The sequence below is a fragment of the Hylobates moloch genome, unplaced genomic scaffold, assembly GCF_009828535.3.
Source record: "Hylobates moloch isolate HMO894 unplaced genomic scaffold, HMol_V3 SCAFFOLD_5, whole genome shotgun sequence".
Classification (NCBI taxonomy): domain Eukaryota; kingdom Metazoa; phylum Chordata; class Mammalia; order Primates; family Hylobatidae; genus Hylobates; species Hylobates moloch.
In genome coordinates, this window is record NW_026652280.1 from 10,000,793 (window position 1) to 10,017,343 (window position 16,551).

Here is a 16,551-nt window from a genome sequence, read left to right on the forward strand (position 1 = left end):
TATTACCGAAAACGGGTAAGAGAAACATTGTTGAATTCCTTCCCCAGTAAGGAATATTAATTCACAGCCCTGGGAAAAGAATGCATTCCCGGGGGCGGGGGGGCTCTAAAATGGCCGCTCAGGGTGTGTCTGCCTTATGCGGTTGTAGATAAGGGATGAAACATGCCCTGGCCTCCTGCAGCACCCCCAGGCTTGCTAGGATTAGGAAATTCCAGCCTGGCGAATTCTAGTCAGACTGGTTCTCTGCTCTTGGACCCTGTTAAGATGTTTATCAGTGACAACGTGTGCCTGAAACTTCATTAGCAAGTTTAATTTCACCCCGTGTGCCTGAAACTTCATTAGCAAGTTTAATTTCACCCCGTCCTGTGATCTCGCTCTGTCTCCATTTGCCTTGTGATCTTTTGTTGCCCTTGAAGCATGTGATCTCTGTGACCCACACCCTATTCGTACACTCCCTCCCCTTTGAAAATTGCTAATAAAAACTTGCTGGTTTTACAGCTCAGGAGGCATCAGGGAACCTGCCGACATGTGATGTCTCCCCCGGACACCCAGCTTTAAAATTTCTGTCTTTTGTACTCTTTCCTTTTATTTCTCAGACCAGCCAACACTTAGGGAAAATAGAAAAGAACCTACATTGAATTATCAGGGGCAGGTTCCCCCGATAAAATGAGATGATTTTGCTTTTGTTTCTTGGCCAGGAATTGCTTGACCGTGAAAGTCTTGGGAGAAGACATGGTGAGGAATGGAGTCAACCACACACACGATGATAGCGGAGAAAACCACGTGTTTTCTTTCATCTTTTTGAGAAAAACCATTCAAACAGGTGTGAGGTGGTCTCTCATTGTGGTTTTAATTTGCAGTTTCCAGCCTCACGCTTGATGTTAGAGAGTCAGGATCTGTGGGTTTTCCCTGGCATGTTCTTTGGCCCAGTTATTTAGGTTCTAAGTGACTTGGTTTCTTCACTCCCTAACTCCACCCCCACCCTAATAGAGGATAAACTATAGACATTAATGGCCGCTCTTGCCTGCCGAACTCTGAGGGAAGGGACTGGCAATATTTCTATCATGAGCCTTTTCTAAGAGTTTATAACTCAGCCATAAATACTTGTCATTGCCAGAAACTTAGCCTAGAGGGTCACAATCCTGGAGTAAATTATTCATTTATATATTTCACTGACTTGCTTTAAATTGTTTTAACTGTATTTATCTTCTGTGATGGAAGGAAAAGTAATGGTGTTACGGTTCAAGACACTTCTCCTCCTATGAACCAACACAGCATTGGGATATAAGTGAAAAAAGTTAGTAAAAAAATGGCTTCTGGAAACAATTCTTCTTTTTTAAAGAAAAGGACTTCAGGGCTGACATTACTCAATCTGAGATCTATTAGCAAAACTTAAAAAACTAAATGTTATGAACTACTGATACCCATTTGCTTTTCCTTTTTATTTTCCCCAGCCATACAGGGCCCAGCAAGGTGCAAATTTACCCCAGCCTTGTTCTAAGCCAGTGGTCATTCATGTGGAAGCTGCAGGCAAGGCAGAGAATGGACTGAGAAGCCGTGTCGGCTACAGGCTGGGCCACTCTAGATTGAAATGTCTCTGGATTGAATCTCTACCTGACTCCGTGCTTTATTTCACCTTTATTTCTTAAGAAAAAATCCTTTTTCCCTAACTATTTTTAAATTGTCTAGGACTTTTCAAAACAATATATTTTCTACTAAATCAGGTATTGTGGTATTAGGATATGCAGATCTATAGGTTTTCATCCATGGGTCCTGGCTCAAAATTCACATGGCCCTTGTTATAATGTTGGGGCACTTTAGGCCTCAGGAAACAGAAGTTCTCTCTGACCTTCTCCTGTCCTTTCTCCTGACCAAGGTAAGACTCTAATCTGAGTATGGGTCAAAAGACCCTCATTCCAGAGAGGATCCCACCCCATACCTAAAGTCTGGACAGGTCTTGCTGGGTTTAGATGATATGCTTCTTGCCCAACCCCATTTCTACAGGGTTGTCAGTCATACCTATGTAATGAAGCCTCCATAATAACCCAAGAGGATGGGGTTTGGAGAGTTTCTGGACAGCTGAAGATGTGGACCCTCCTGGAGGGTGGTGTGGACAGGGAGGGCATGGGAACTCTGTGCCCCTTTACACATGCCTCACCCTACCAATCTCTTCATCTGTATCCCTTGCAATATCCTTGATATTAAACTGACAAATGTGTTTTCTTGAGCTCTATAACTGTCTCCACCAGATTAACCGAACCTGAAAAAGGGGTCTTGGGAACCCCAGCTTGAGGTCCATTGGTCAGAAGTTCTAGAGGCCTGGGGCTGGGTGCAGTGGCTCATGCCTGCAATCCCAGCACTTTGGGAGGCCGAGGAGGGTGGATCACCTTAGGTGAGGAGTTTGAGACCAGCCTGACTAACATGGTGAAACCCTGTCTCTGCTAAAAATACAAAAATTAGCTGGACGTAATGGCGGGTGCCTGTAATCCCAGCTACTTGGGAGGCTGAGGCAGGAGAATCACTTGAACCTGGGAGGCGGAGATTGCAGTGAGTCGAGATCCTGCCATTGTACTCCAGCCTGGGCGACACAGCGAGACTCCGTCTCAAAAAAAAAAAAAAAAAAAAAGTTCTAGAAGCCTGGACTTGCAATTGGTGTCTGAAGGGTAGGGTTGGCAATGGAGGAGGGGGCTCGATGTCTTTGGGACTGAGCCCCCAACCTGTGGGATCTGATACTATCCTCAGGTAGATCGTGTCAGAATAGAATTGGCAGACACTCAGTTGGTGCCTGTTACTTGGTGTGTGGGGAAAACCACCCACACCTTTGGTCACAGAAGTCTGTCGATGATTGCTGTGGTAGTGTGAGAGCAGAGGAAAAACACAATTTGAGAGTTTTTTTCTACACAGGTGTCAAATTTGTTTTTACCTACCACTTTGTCTGTAGTACCCGGTATACAGTACACCTTGAAATACTTTGTGTTTAAAGACTGAGTGAATAAATGGATCTGATCCAAGACGCCAAACACTACTAAAAAGAGGTTACAAATAGGTAACTTATTTCCTATGAAACGATGCATCTGAAATTTGGATTTATAATTGAACAGCGTGTCACAAGTGGTCGTACTTTCAAGCGGATGATACTGTTAAATTCGTATAAATTAGACCTTCATAAAGAAAGCCATCCTAATTGTTAAGGATTCTGAGTCTGTTTCTAAAAAAAAGATTTCTACATCCTGTACTTTAACCACTAAGATTTGATAAAATATTCTTTTTTAAGCCTGCAGATCTATTTTTTTTGTACTGTATTTGCCTGATCACAAAACAAACACATCATCTAGAAAATTTGGAAAATATAAAAAAGCCCAAAGAAAACAATTGCTTTAAAATTTTTTTTAAAACTAATTAACTGTCAAATAAAGATTGAATATATTCAGGGCATACAATGTGATTATTTGATGTATATAAACATGGTGCAATAATTACCACAATTAATTAACTGATGTATCACCATCCATATTGTATAGTAGGTCCCCATTATAACCAAAAGTTGGTACCCTTTAGCCAACGTCTCCCCATTTTCTGCACCCCCACCTCCTGGCAACCACTGTTCTATTCCATGCTTCTGTAAGTTTGACTTTTTTAGATTCCACATACAGGTGAGATTATACAATATTTGTCTTTCTATGTCTGGCTTATTTCACTTAGGATAATGTCCTCCAAATTCATCCATGCTGTCGCAAATGGCAGGATTTCATAGCAAAAGAACAAACCAATTAAAAAGTGGGCAAAAATAGACGTTTTTCCAAAGAAATGACATAACACTGGCCAATAGGTATATGGAAAGCTGCTCATCATTACTAGTCATCAGGGAAATGCAAATCAAAACCCCAGTGAGCCCTCACCTCACACCTATTAGAATGGCTGTTATCAAAAAGACAAGAGATAGCAAGTGTTGGTGAGGATGTGGAGAAAAGGCAACCCTTGTACGCTGTTGGCGGGAATGTAAATGGGTACACTCATTATTGGTACGGGTTGGAGGTTCCTCCAGAAATTAAAAATAGGCTGGGTGCGGTGGCTCATGCCTGTAATCCCAGCACTTTGGGAGGCTGAGGCAGGTGGATCACCTGAGGTCAGGAGTTCGAGACCAGCCTGGCCAACAGGGCAAAACCCCATCTCTACTAAAAATACAAAAATTAGCTGGGTGTGGTGGCAGGTGCCTGTAATCCCAGCTACTTGGAGGTTGAGGCAGGAGAACTGCTTGAACCTGGGAGGTGGAGCATGCAGTGAGCTGAGATTGTGCCACTGCACTCCAGCCTGGGTTACAAGAGCGAAACTCCGTCTCAAAAATGAAATAAAATAAAATGAATAAAACTGTCATATGAACCAGCAGTCTGGTGGGTATTATATACAAAGGAAATGAAGTCAGTATCTTGAAGAAATACCTGCACCATGTATGTATTGCATCATTGTCTACAATAGTCAAGATGTGGATGCAACCTAGGTGTCTTTCAACAGATGAATAGATAAAGAAAATGTGGTACATAGACAAAATGTAGTACTATTAACCTTTTAAAAAAGAAGGAAATCCTGTCATGTGTGACAAGGTGGATAAACCTTGAGGACATTATGCTAAGTGAAATAAGCCAGACACAAAAAGAAAAAATTTTGCATGACTTCACTTATTTGTGGAATCTAGGTCTATAAAGTTTAAAAATAAAATGTTTGCTTATTTGTCTTAGTTTCTCTTTGCAGTAAAGTTTGTAAAAGAATAAGTGGGTCTATACTTTGAATTCTTATGAAAAAAATGCAGCTACATAGTGGATAAAGTGAGAAGAAATTATCTGAGGGAAAGATAGGGAAGAATTGGTGGAAAGGCATGGTTTTCGGGCTGCAATAGGATTCCAGACAGCCGGGGTGTCACAGTACAAACATTCAAGCTTTGATTTCAGGAGGAAGGGAAATTGTGCTGCCCTCTCAGAGCCTGGCCCCATCCTAATGGTGGGGTGATTGACAGGTTCGCTTTCCCGAAGAGAGACAGCAACGAAGACCACTGGGTTTCATTTCAATCCCATTCCCAGCAGCAGATGTTGATGGGATTCTTCTCTGTGGGAGGTGCTCACAACATGCTCTGTGGGTTGGGGGGTGAGAGGTGTGTTGTGGGCAGGAGGATGTAACAAAAAGATAAAATGTTCTCTGACCTCACTGGGCTCACACTCCAGACAGGACATTTCTCTAATCGCAGTTGATTGTTCTTGTGAGTATTGACTCATGAGAGTCTCATCACAGTTCTGTGATGTAATTAGGGCTGCTACCATTGCCATCAGTTGACAAATGAAGAGACACATACACAGTAAGGAATTTGATGGAGTCGGTCAGTGGAATTGTGAAAGATTTAGGATGAGAATTTCAGATTACTGGTAGTTTACCATGTAAATTACTGGTAATTAATTTACCATGGTAAATTTTCAGACATTGAGTTGGAGTAACATTTTTTTTTCTGAGTTTTTGTATCATTACCAAATTGAATAGAAAATATCTATTTTTCTTAAATTATACTTATAAACATCAAAGTTATATTCTGTTGTATGTTGAATGTACTTAATATATCAGGCATAAAAGATAATCTTTGTTTATTTACTATTTTATTTATTTTTACATGGAGTCTCTCTCTGTTGCCCAGGCTGGAGTACAGTGGCATGATCTGGGCTCACTGCAAGCTCCGCCTCCGGGATTCAAATGAGTCTCGTGCCTCAGCCTACTGAGTAGCTGGGATTATAGGCATGCACCACCACACTGGGATAACTTTTTGTGTTTTTGGTAGAGACGGGGTTTCACCATGTTTCCCATGCTGGTCTTGAACTCCTGGCCTCAAGTGATCCACTCTCCCAAACCTCTGCGATTACAGGCCTGAGCCACTACACCTGGCCTATTCACTATTTTAATAGTTTTTTTTTTCTACAAAAGATTTCGTGTATATGATTGGCAGCTTATTTGAATGAGGTCTTTGGCAAACGCATGCTCTTTATATTTTTGTTCTTCTTAAGGTATAAAACTCAGCTTAATCAAAAAACAAATAAAAATCTGTTAGGAGTTAGAAATATTTAGGAGACTCTAAAAGAAAAATTCTCTTTTTCCTGTAGCTCATTCTATTTTTTTTGTTGTTGGATTCTTTGTTTTTGTTACTCAATAATTAATGTATCTTTTCTTTATTTTCCTGCCTTACTTTTTACTGCCTTTGGCCGAATTCCTAATTCCTACAATATTTTTTTTTTCTCCTAGGTAAAACCGATAACCAATATACCCTCTTTGTGGCTGGAGGGACTGTTTTATTGTTGTTGTTTGTTATCTCAATTACCACCATCATTGTCATTTTCCTTAACAGGTGAGTAGTGCAACTTATCCTGAATCTTATTCAGCGTGTTAGAGGTTCTCTATTAATAACCCAGTAATTTGTCAAGCTGTCTCAGCATTCACATATATATTTTTGTGAGTACTGTTCTAACACAGAGGAGGAGAAGTAGCTGTGGTAATGTTACAGGAGAGCTGGAATAATTCATTTAAGAATTGGTAGAAGCTGGTGGTCTGCCCCTTTTATATTCTGCCTGATGCCTCTGCTCTTTATCCTGCCGTGTCTTCCTCCTCCTCCAAGGAAAAAGCTGTCAGTGAGGGGCTGGTGTGTGTGTGCATGTATGACACAGCGTGAGATGGATACAGATTCTGAGAAGGGGAAGAACAAGGTTTAACAGTGATAAAGCCCTCATTTATCAAATATTTATTGTGCACAGCAGCGAACAAGACATAATGAAGCTCACATCCCAATAAGCAAACAGCATAATTTCAAATAGTTATATATTCTCAGAACCAAGAAATCTAGGTGCTTAAAATTACTGAGAAGAAAGAATTGGAGGGTGCTGCCTTAGAGAGAGCAGGGAGCCATTTGGCCTATACTAAATTTTTAAATCTTTTATTGGCTGGTCACAGTGATATGTGCCTGAAGTTCCAGCTACTCAGGAGGCTGAGGCTGGAAGATTGCTTGAGCCCAAGAGTTCAAGTCCAGCCTGGGCAACATAGCAAGACCCTGTCAATAACAAAAATTAAAAATTAAACAAAAAAAACCTTTTACTGTATTGTAGCACAGTTGGGAATTTTCTAGGATATTCTTGGCTGAGTTTTTCTTCCCCTTTAAGCTCTCCTATGCTTTTCAACTCACTTGTGTAGGTATTTGTTGCATATCTTTGCTGTAATCATAGCAGGTTGAAATTATTCCTTATAAGGTATTACAGCTAAAGTGTTATCTTCTTAAGGGAGGAAGGGACCACACTTTTGATGTCTATATTTTGCATGTTTGGCATATCATAGACACTTAATATATGTTTGCTGGGTAAGTGAATATGTTCATCTGCACTCCTCTCCTTCAGTAATGTTACCAAATGCACTACACACACACACACGCACACACACACGCACACACACACCCCTTTTTAATAGGATTTCCAATAGGTCTCTCCATCTTGTCTCTTCGTCCTTGACCTCTGGCTCTTTAGCAACTGTCATCACTGCTCCCTGATTTTGGTAACGTCTCCAACCTGCTCTCAGCTACAGCCTCTTTCTCTAACCCATCCAGTTTCCCTCGGTCTTCTTCTGAAAGCTGGGTTGGCATGTCATCTTCCTGTTCAATATCTTGATTATCTTCCCACTCCTACCAGAATAATGCTAGAACTCATTAACCCTGTCATTGAAGTTGCCCTATATTCTGACTGAAGCCTAATTTTTATTCATACTTTCTACTTTATTTACTCTCCCTGATGTTGATAACTTTTGTGAAAACTGAAGCACACCCATCGCTCTCCCCATCTGGTTTGCTACCAAAATGCTGTTTCCCTGTATTTGGCTGCATTCCATGTATCATTCAAGGTGTGAAACACCTGTCCCCTCTGTGAGCTCTGCACTGTTCTCTGTCCCTGCAAATAGACATGATGTCACCATCTGGAATCATCGTGTACGTCTCTGCTACTCCTCACATCCTGCTTTGTATTTTAATCACTTTCATGCTTGCCATCCCTTCTATTCATAATGGCAGAGTTTGTGTTTTATTCATTTTTTAGCGTCGGATAGCATTTAGCACTAATCTGTCCAAATAATGAATGCTCAATAAACATTTGTCTAATTAAACTGAAACAGGAGGTCAGGTCATTTTACCCTTTTCCCCATCACGGACTGCCCTTAAGTCTTTCCCTGAACAGAAATTAGCAAATTGAAGTAAGGAACCGAGGTGTTAGTAGCACCATGGACTCCTCCACTGTTTTACCTTGGCAATGGGAAACATCCTGGGGGCAGAGATGGCAGAGGGAGCACACGGGAACCGGGCAATGTGACTAAGAGACAGCGAGTGGTGACAGGGTCACAGATGTTGGACATGGTAGATTTTGCTTCATGAAAAATTTTGCTTCATGAAAATGCATTTTGCATTACTTTTACATGAATAGCTAAATTGAACGGTAGAATATATTGTCCCACTTGATTAAATGTGATAAAAGGAGATTAGTGGACTTGAATTTGTAATCATAGATGCACACCACAAGGGAAAAGCACTTGTTCCTTCTGCCTTGTCACTAGTATCAGTTTGTGGTTGTTACTTCCAATAGAAATGCTTTGAAAGATGACCCAAGGGCTCCAACAATGACCTTCTGAACTCTGTTTTACTGACTGTTTAAAATAATCCTGCAGCTTCAGATGTATTGACTTGGATAGAAGCCAACATAAATCAGACAGTGTCCCTGAACAAAACTGAGTTCTTCACACTCAGCGCCTGGTAGCCTGTGTGTCGGAGGGATTGGCAGCAGCTTCTCTGCCCCTGGTTTGTGCTGTTTTCATGCAGAGATAGCAACAGTAACACGACTAAGTGACCATGGCTAGGGAAAGGGCCTCGCATCGGCAAGTGTGAAAGGAGCCAAAATATGGCCAGGTGTGGTGGCTCACGCCTGTAATCTCAGCACTTTGGGAGGATGAGGTGGGTGGATCATTTGAGGTCAGGAGTTCGAGACCAGCCTGGCCAACATGGTGAAACCCCATCTCTACTAAAACTACAAAAATTAGCTGGGCGTGGTGGTGGGCGCCTGTAGTCTCAGCTATTCAGGAGGCTGAGACAGGAGAATCACTTGAACCCGGGAGGTGGAGGTTGCAGTGAACCAAGATTGCACCACTGTACTCCAACCTGGGTAACAGAGTAAGACTGTCTCAAAAACAAACAAACAAACAAAAAAAAAAACAAAATATGTTCTATAGATGTGCACCTGAGTGTAGGAAGAAATTTAATATTTAAGGAGAAAAATGTTAGACATTCATTTTTACATTCCTCGTGAACATTGGCATTAACAGATGGGGAGGCTTGGTTTTCGGGGCTCTCTGGGTTTTGGCATTGAAAATCTCTCATCCTGGGAAACTCCTTAGTTCCAGGCAAACCAGAATGGCTGGTCAACATAAATCCAGTTGTGATATGTTTACTCTCTTTATTTTTTTATTTTCATTTTTATTTTCTTAACATTTATTTTAAGTTCAGGGGTACATGCGCAGGATGTGCAGGTTTGTTACATAGGCAAACGTGTCATGGGGTTTGTTGTATAGATTATTTTATCACTCAGGTATTAAGCCTCATACCCAATAGTTATTTTTCCTGGTCCTCTCCCTCCTGCCACCCTCCGCCCTCCAGTAGGCTCCAGTGTGTGTTGTTCCCCTTTATGTGTCCATGTGTTCTCATCGTTTAGCTCCCACTTACAGGTGAGAACATGTGGTATTTGGTTTTCTGTTCCTGCACTAGTTTGCTAAGGATAATGGCCTCCAGCTTTACCTGTGTCCCTGCAAAGGACATGATCTCATTTCTTTTTATGGCTGTATAATGTTCTATGGTATATGTATACTACATTTTCTTTATCCAGTCTATCACTGATGGGTATTGAGGTTGATTCCATGTCTTTGCTATCATGAACAGTGCTGCAGTGAACATACGCATGCATGTGTCTCATAGTAGAATGATTTATATTCCTTTGGGCATATACCTAGTAATGGGACTGCTGGGTCGAATGGTATTTCTGTCTGTAAATTTTTGAGGAATCACCACACTGTCTTCCACAATGATTGAACTAATTTGCGTTCCTGCCAACAGCGTAAAAGTGTTCTTTTTCCTCAACAACCTTGCCAGCATCTAATATTTTTTGACTTTTTAATAATATAGATGAGAGGATTGCAGAGTGCAAGTTAAACACAGATCATTTGACTCTAAGTTCCATATTCTCTTTTGTTTCATCACATTGTATACTCCAGGCTTATTTCTGTGTGTGTATGTGTGTGTGTGTGTGTGTGTGTGTGCGCGCACGTGCGTGTGTGCGTGCATTTGGACCTGGTTGTGAACGTTAACTGCATATTGTGAGATAGCAAGCCTTGTGAACCACAATTTAACAAAAGGTCAAAGATCATAGATCTTTTCCTCATCTTTAAAATGAGGATAATAATAGCGTCTATGTCATAGATTTAAGGAGGAGTAATCATAGATTTGAGGAGTAAATGACCTAATTTATAATGTAAAACACCTAGCCATATGCCTTGTGTATAGTAAATTTACACATAGAATAAATAAATTAATAATTGGTCAAAATAATAATAAATAAGAAAATAAATAAATGCACATAGAATAAGGTAAGATTATATTGACATGATAGAAGGATTTCAAAGCAACTAGAAGAGGCAATTAGAGTCAATATCCATTTCCTGCATAACCTTTCCCTGGAGAAAGACCATCTTGTTTTCAAGATATTCACAAAGGAATTATAACCTCACCTGAAAGGGAACTCCCAAAACATTACATTTCTGTATTTAACCTATCTCCTCTGTTGTTCAATAAGAATCTTCTTTAGGGAGATAAAAAGAGTCACTATCTCCCTGTAATAACTATTGTATATACTTGGATACAGTTGTATCAGCTCTTGCATTCAGTGACAGTAGCCTCTTTTCTTCTTCTCTGGTATTTGGTCTTCTATGATTCCTCGGGTTGGGTTTTTATGGGTTTCATTGGAACTGTGGAGCGTTTATTGAATACTCCGGTTGCAGATGGTCCTTTCAGCCACGGTGAAGTGATTCCAGAAGTTGTAGAGCTTAATAGTCAAGAGGGAGGGCGATGGATTTAAATTCCAGCACTACCACTCATTGATCATGGGATTTGGGGCAAGTTACTCTGCCTCTTCACACCTTAGTTTCTAAACCTGTTTATATGAAATCTTAATAAAATAATCTACATATATGATTTAATAAAATAATCCATATGAGTGGTTTAGAATAACACCCAAAAGATTTTATAAAGCTTCATTATATTGTCATCCAAGAAGTTACACTGCTGGCATTTAAAAGAAAGATTTTAATTGTGGAAAATGTCTTAAATGTGAGGTTATTTGGAGAAGGCTATAAGTCATTTATATAATAAGTAACTATAAATCATTCTTTAGTAAAGTCACTGAGATTAATTACTAATGCACAGTGGTTAGATATCCATTTAGTTGCCCTCACCATCTGGGAGCAATTTGGAGAAGACAGGGAAAATGAAAAACACTGTAGGGTAACAGAATTTTGGATAAATGTGCATAAAGCTACTTCAACATATTAGAAAGTGCATGTGGGCTACGGGTACAGTGAGGTATAGAGTCTTTGAAATAATATTAGTGCTGGAATATCATATCTTTATATCCTTTATTGAATATGCATTCCAGAAGGAGAAGGAGAGAGAGAAGAGATCTATTTACAGAGTCCTGGGATACACAGAAGGTAAGTTTATATGGAACTCTCATTTTTTTCTTTTGTAATTTACAAATGCAAAGTCAGTCTCTTTTGCAGTTAGCAATCTTATATTTTATTGTCCTTTCAGTAACCTGACCATGCAGTTGCCTGTAATTTAAATATCAGCTGTTTGGAGAAAGTTATTTTCTGAACTATTCTATTTTTAATACCCTTTGAAACTAAGTTTTTTTATATGAATATAAATAAAGGAGCAATTACCCTGGCGTAATAACAATCAACACTATGCCTTCCCTAAATCTTTGTTCCTTTTCTAGGGCTGCTGTGACAAATTACCAAAACAGGGTGGCTTAACAATAGAAATCTATTCTTCCATAATTCTGGAGGGTTGAAGTATAAAAAACAGTGTTAGAAGGACTGGTTTCTTCGTGGGATGAGAATCCATCCCATGCTTCTGTCCAGCTTCTAGTGGAGCTGTCGATCCTTGGCTGGTAGACACATGACTCCAATCTCTGCCCCTCTCGTCGCTGTTCCCAGCTGTGTGTATGTGTCTGCCTTCCTTCTTTTCTTATGAAGACCCCAGTCATCTTGGACTTAAAGGCCCACCCTTCTCCAGCACAGCGTTGCATGAGCTTAGCTAATTACAAGGATCCTATTTTCAAATGAGGTCACATTATGAGGTTCTAAGGAGGACATGATTTTGTGGGGGACAGTATCCAACCCAGGAGAGGACATAATATTTTTATGTCATAAGGTTATTGTTATGGTTAAACTGCATAAAAGAACCAGAAACGTAGCAAGCACATAGAAGAACGTAATGATATTCATTATTATTATTATCTTTGGAGTTAAGTTATTTATTAGTATATACTTATGTTATACAGCCAAAGAACTTTTTTATTTCCTTATGGGCTGCAGGAGTTTGATGAGCTGTAAAAGTTTCTTCCTTATTCTGCCTTGCTCCTGCCCCTTAGCAGGAGTTTAACTAAAAGACTAGAAACTTCCTTCTGGGTTTGCAGATAAGAGGGATATGTATTTTCTTTTTTTTTTTTTGAGACGGAGTCTCGCTCTGTCGCCCAGGCTGGAGTGCAGTGGCGCAATCTCGGCTCACTGCAAGCTCCGCCTCCCGGGTTCACGCCATTCTCCTGCCTCAGCCTCTCCGAGTAGCTGGGACTACAGGCGCCCGCCACCACGCCCGGCAGATCACGCCATTCTCCTGCCTCAGCCTCTCCGAGTAGCTGGGACTACAGGCGCCCGCCACCACGCCCGGCTAATTTTTTGTATTTTTTAGCAGAGACGGGGTTTCACCGTGGTCTCGATCTCCTGACCTCGTGATCCGCCCGCCTCGGCCTCCCAAAGTGCTGGGATTACAAGCGTGAGCCACCGTGCCCGGCCAGGATATGTATTTTTATGCTCATTATCCCCACTATACTTCACATCTCTTTCTTTAACGCATAGCATCCTGTTTATGAAATTTCACAAAAAAAGTTGCTATGGATTGAACATTTATGTCTTCCCAAAATTCATATATTGAAATCCTAACCCCTAATGCGATGATATTAGGAGGTGGAGACTTTGGGATGTAATTAGATCATAAGGGTGGAATCTTCGTGAATGGGATTAGTGCCTTTTTAAGGACAGAAGAGCTTCCTTCCTCTTTCTGCTCTTTGCAATGTGAGGATACTGAGAAGACAGTTGTCTGCAAACCAAAAACCAGGCCCTCAGGCCCTCAGGCCCTCACCAGACTCTCTTTTTTTTTCTCAAGTTAGGAAGATATTTTCTTACTCATGGACTTCCCAGCCTCCAGAACTGTGAGGAATAAGTGTTGTTTGTGGTTTAAGCAACCCAATCTACAATATTTTGTTACAGCAGCCCAAACTAAGACAAAAAAATTCCCCAATTCCTAGCCAAAAGTATATAAATTTCTTTTCATTTTAACTATTTGCAATTGAATTCTACATGGCCAAAAGCCAAGTACTAAAAAGGTTCTGACAATCCAACGTGTTCATCAGACGCTTTCATAATTTATCAGTTTAACTTTTTGTTTATTAAGTAGTTACTTTTGCAAAAATATTTTTTTGTTTGTTGGCAAAAAACATGGATTGCTTCTTGATGCCAACTGTAGAATCAAGAAACCTTGCTTTGTTTCATCAGCCACTTCAGCAGGCAATAAATTGATGCTCTGTCATATACAATTTTGGGATTCCCTTCTTCATCCTTAGCCTTTGTCTACTCATGCCAATCCAGTCACGTTTATTGTTGTGAATTTGGGGAATGAAAGGGAGCTTTGCAACTGTCTATATTAGGTATCCAACTTTTTCAGGCTTTTGTAGAATAATATTTTGAAGGATTATTAAAGAGTTAATAGGTTGGACTGTCAAAAAAAAGACATTAGAACTACTTCATTCTCTTTTTTAAAAGATAGCCTGTATAAGTAACCATGGCACTTGAATTTTCATTTTGCTGTCTTCTTAAAAACACGAACGTCTGGCTGGTCATGGTGGCTCATGCTTGTAATCCCAACACTTTGGGAGGCTGAGGTGGGCAGATCATCTGAGGTCAGGAGTTTGAGACCAGCCTGGCCAACATGGTGAAACTCCATCTCTACTAAAAATACAAAAATTAGCCGGGCATGATGGTGCATGCCTGTAATCCCAGCTACTCGTGAGGCTGAGGCAGAACTGCTTGAACCTGGGAGGTGGGGGTTGCAGTGAGCTGAGATTGCGCCACTGCACTCCAGCTTGGGCAACAGAGCGAGACTCTGACTCAAAAAAACCAACAACACTAAGGTCAATCTAAATTTTTAAATTACTCATCAAAAGACCTTTCTCTAGTTTCTTTTGTCTTTCAATTTGTCTTTCTTTTTTCACACCTGCATATTTTCTGTTACATACATACGTATGTGGTCAAAGTGACTTGATTAAAGTAGAGAAGATTAATGATTATACAATATCGTCTTGATGTTAGTTTTGTTTTGTTAACTTTTTATATGTTAAGTTGCTTATTTTTTAAAGTTCAGACACTGTGTTAGAATTTCCATATAAAAATGATAATAATTGTTCTTATCAAAATAGCTTAACATTGGGAGAGGGAGTTCTACATTGAAACAGGTAATTCATAGCACAATACAGCAAGTATTAATCTAGACTAGATTTCTGTTGCATCTCAGTCAAGAATGTGATTTCTAACAGAAGTTCAATACAATGAGAAGAATGTTTTATCAAATTAATTATAATGGAAACTTGTCCATATCATGCCTGCATTTACGAGAGGTATGTTTTGGACGTCTTCATTAGTTGTTGAAATGCAGTGAATTATTGACACGCTCTGCTGTTTGTTTTTCTAGGCATCCAACAACTATAGAAGTCCCATCTCTACCAGTCAACCTACCAATCAATCCATGGATGATACAAGAGAGGATATTTATGTCAACTATCCAACCTTCTCTCGCAGACCAAAGACTAGAGTTTAAGCTTATTCTTGACATGAGTGCATTAGTAATGACTCTTATGTACTCATGCATGGATCTTTATGCAATTTTTTTCCACTACCCAAGATCTACCTTAGATACTAGTTGTCTGAATTGAGTTCATTTGGTAGGAAAAATACTTCATTACCTAAAATCATTTTTCATAGAACTGTTTCAGAAAACCTGACTCTAACTTGTTTATATACAAAAGAAAACTTACTGAATCATATAACGGAATGATCCAGGGGAGATTAAGCTTTGGGCAAGGGCTATTTACCAGGGCTTAAATGTTGTGTCTAGAATTAAGTGTGGGCATAAACTGGCTTCTGAATCCCTTTCCTCAGTGTTGGATCCATTTCCCTGGTCTTGGCCTCACTCTCATGCAGGCCTTCCTCTTGTATTGGCAAGACGGCTGCCAACTCTTGGCAATTCATACATCCTTGTTTCTGTCTGGTAGAGAGTTTGCTTCTCAAATGGAGCAAACAAATTTGGTTATATTTTCATTGTTAAATAGGCATCATGACCAGAAAGGATGGAATGGCTTAAGTAAACTAAGGGTTCACTTCTAGAGCTGAGAGCAGGTTCAAAGCACAATACTGGGCAATTCACAGCATGGTTAGAAGAGGGAAGGCGAGTCTCAAAGCTGGAGAGTTTGCCAACAAATATTGACTGCAGTGATTAACCAAGACATTCTTGTTTAACTAAAAAGTGAAATATGGGATGGATTCTAGAAATGGGGTATCTCTGTCCATACTTCTAGAATCCACTCTATCAGCATAGTCCAGAAGAGTATCTGGCAATAGAAGAAATGAAAAATCAAGAGGAAGATAAATGCGAGAGGGCAATCCCTTACTATTCTCATATATATTTATCTCTCATTCTGTATAGAATTCTTGCTGCCATCCCAGGTCTAGCCTCAGGAGCAAATGTAGTAGATAGTCCAATAACAAATAACTTAATGTTTTGGACTTTTTTTCTACTTTTTAGAATTATTTTTAATATGTAAATTCTCTCAAAAGGGTCAGGCATCTCTTTATTATTTTTTAATGATTATGTGAAACTTGCATATAATATACCACTAAAAGTGACAGTTGGAAGTGGTGGCATAGGATGGTAGCGTAGAAATTTGGGAGGGGAAAAAAGAAATTGGGAGGGTACAGGGAACAGGAGAAAGGAATCAAACCACAGAAAAATACGAAGGGAAACTTCTGCTTCACTATTTGGACAAAGACAGCCCTAATGACATCACCAACAGTCAAAGCAATTAGAGACCATACCTGATATTGTTTAAATACTAGATGTAG

The 16,551-nt window shown here is 40.0% G+C and overlaps 1 protein-coding gene across 2 annotated transcripts in view; it reads left to right on the forward strand.

The window, feature by feature from the left end:
- Nucleotides 1-15,492, forward strand: part of CD226 (CD226 molecule) — a 114,559-nt gene extending 99,067 nt beyond the window's left edge. Inside the window, exons 5-7 of one of the 2 annotated variants that reach the window (XM_058439753.1) lie at nt 6,277-6,379; nt 11,754-11,808; nt 15,125-15,323. In XM_058439753.1, the coding sequence (XP_058295736.1) occupies nt 6,277-6,379; nt 11,754-11,808; nt 15,125-15,250 (284 nt within the window). In that variant the 3' untranslated portion in view covers nt 15,251-15,323. Of the gene's footprint in view, nt 1-6,276; nt 6,380-11,753; nt 11,809-15,124 lie in introns of both variants that reach the window. The other variant, XM_058439752.1, reaches the window with a different exon arrangement.
- Nucleotides 15,493-16,551: the final 1,059 nt, after the last annotated feature.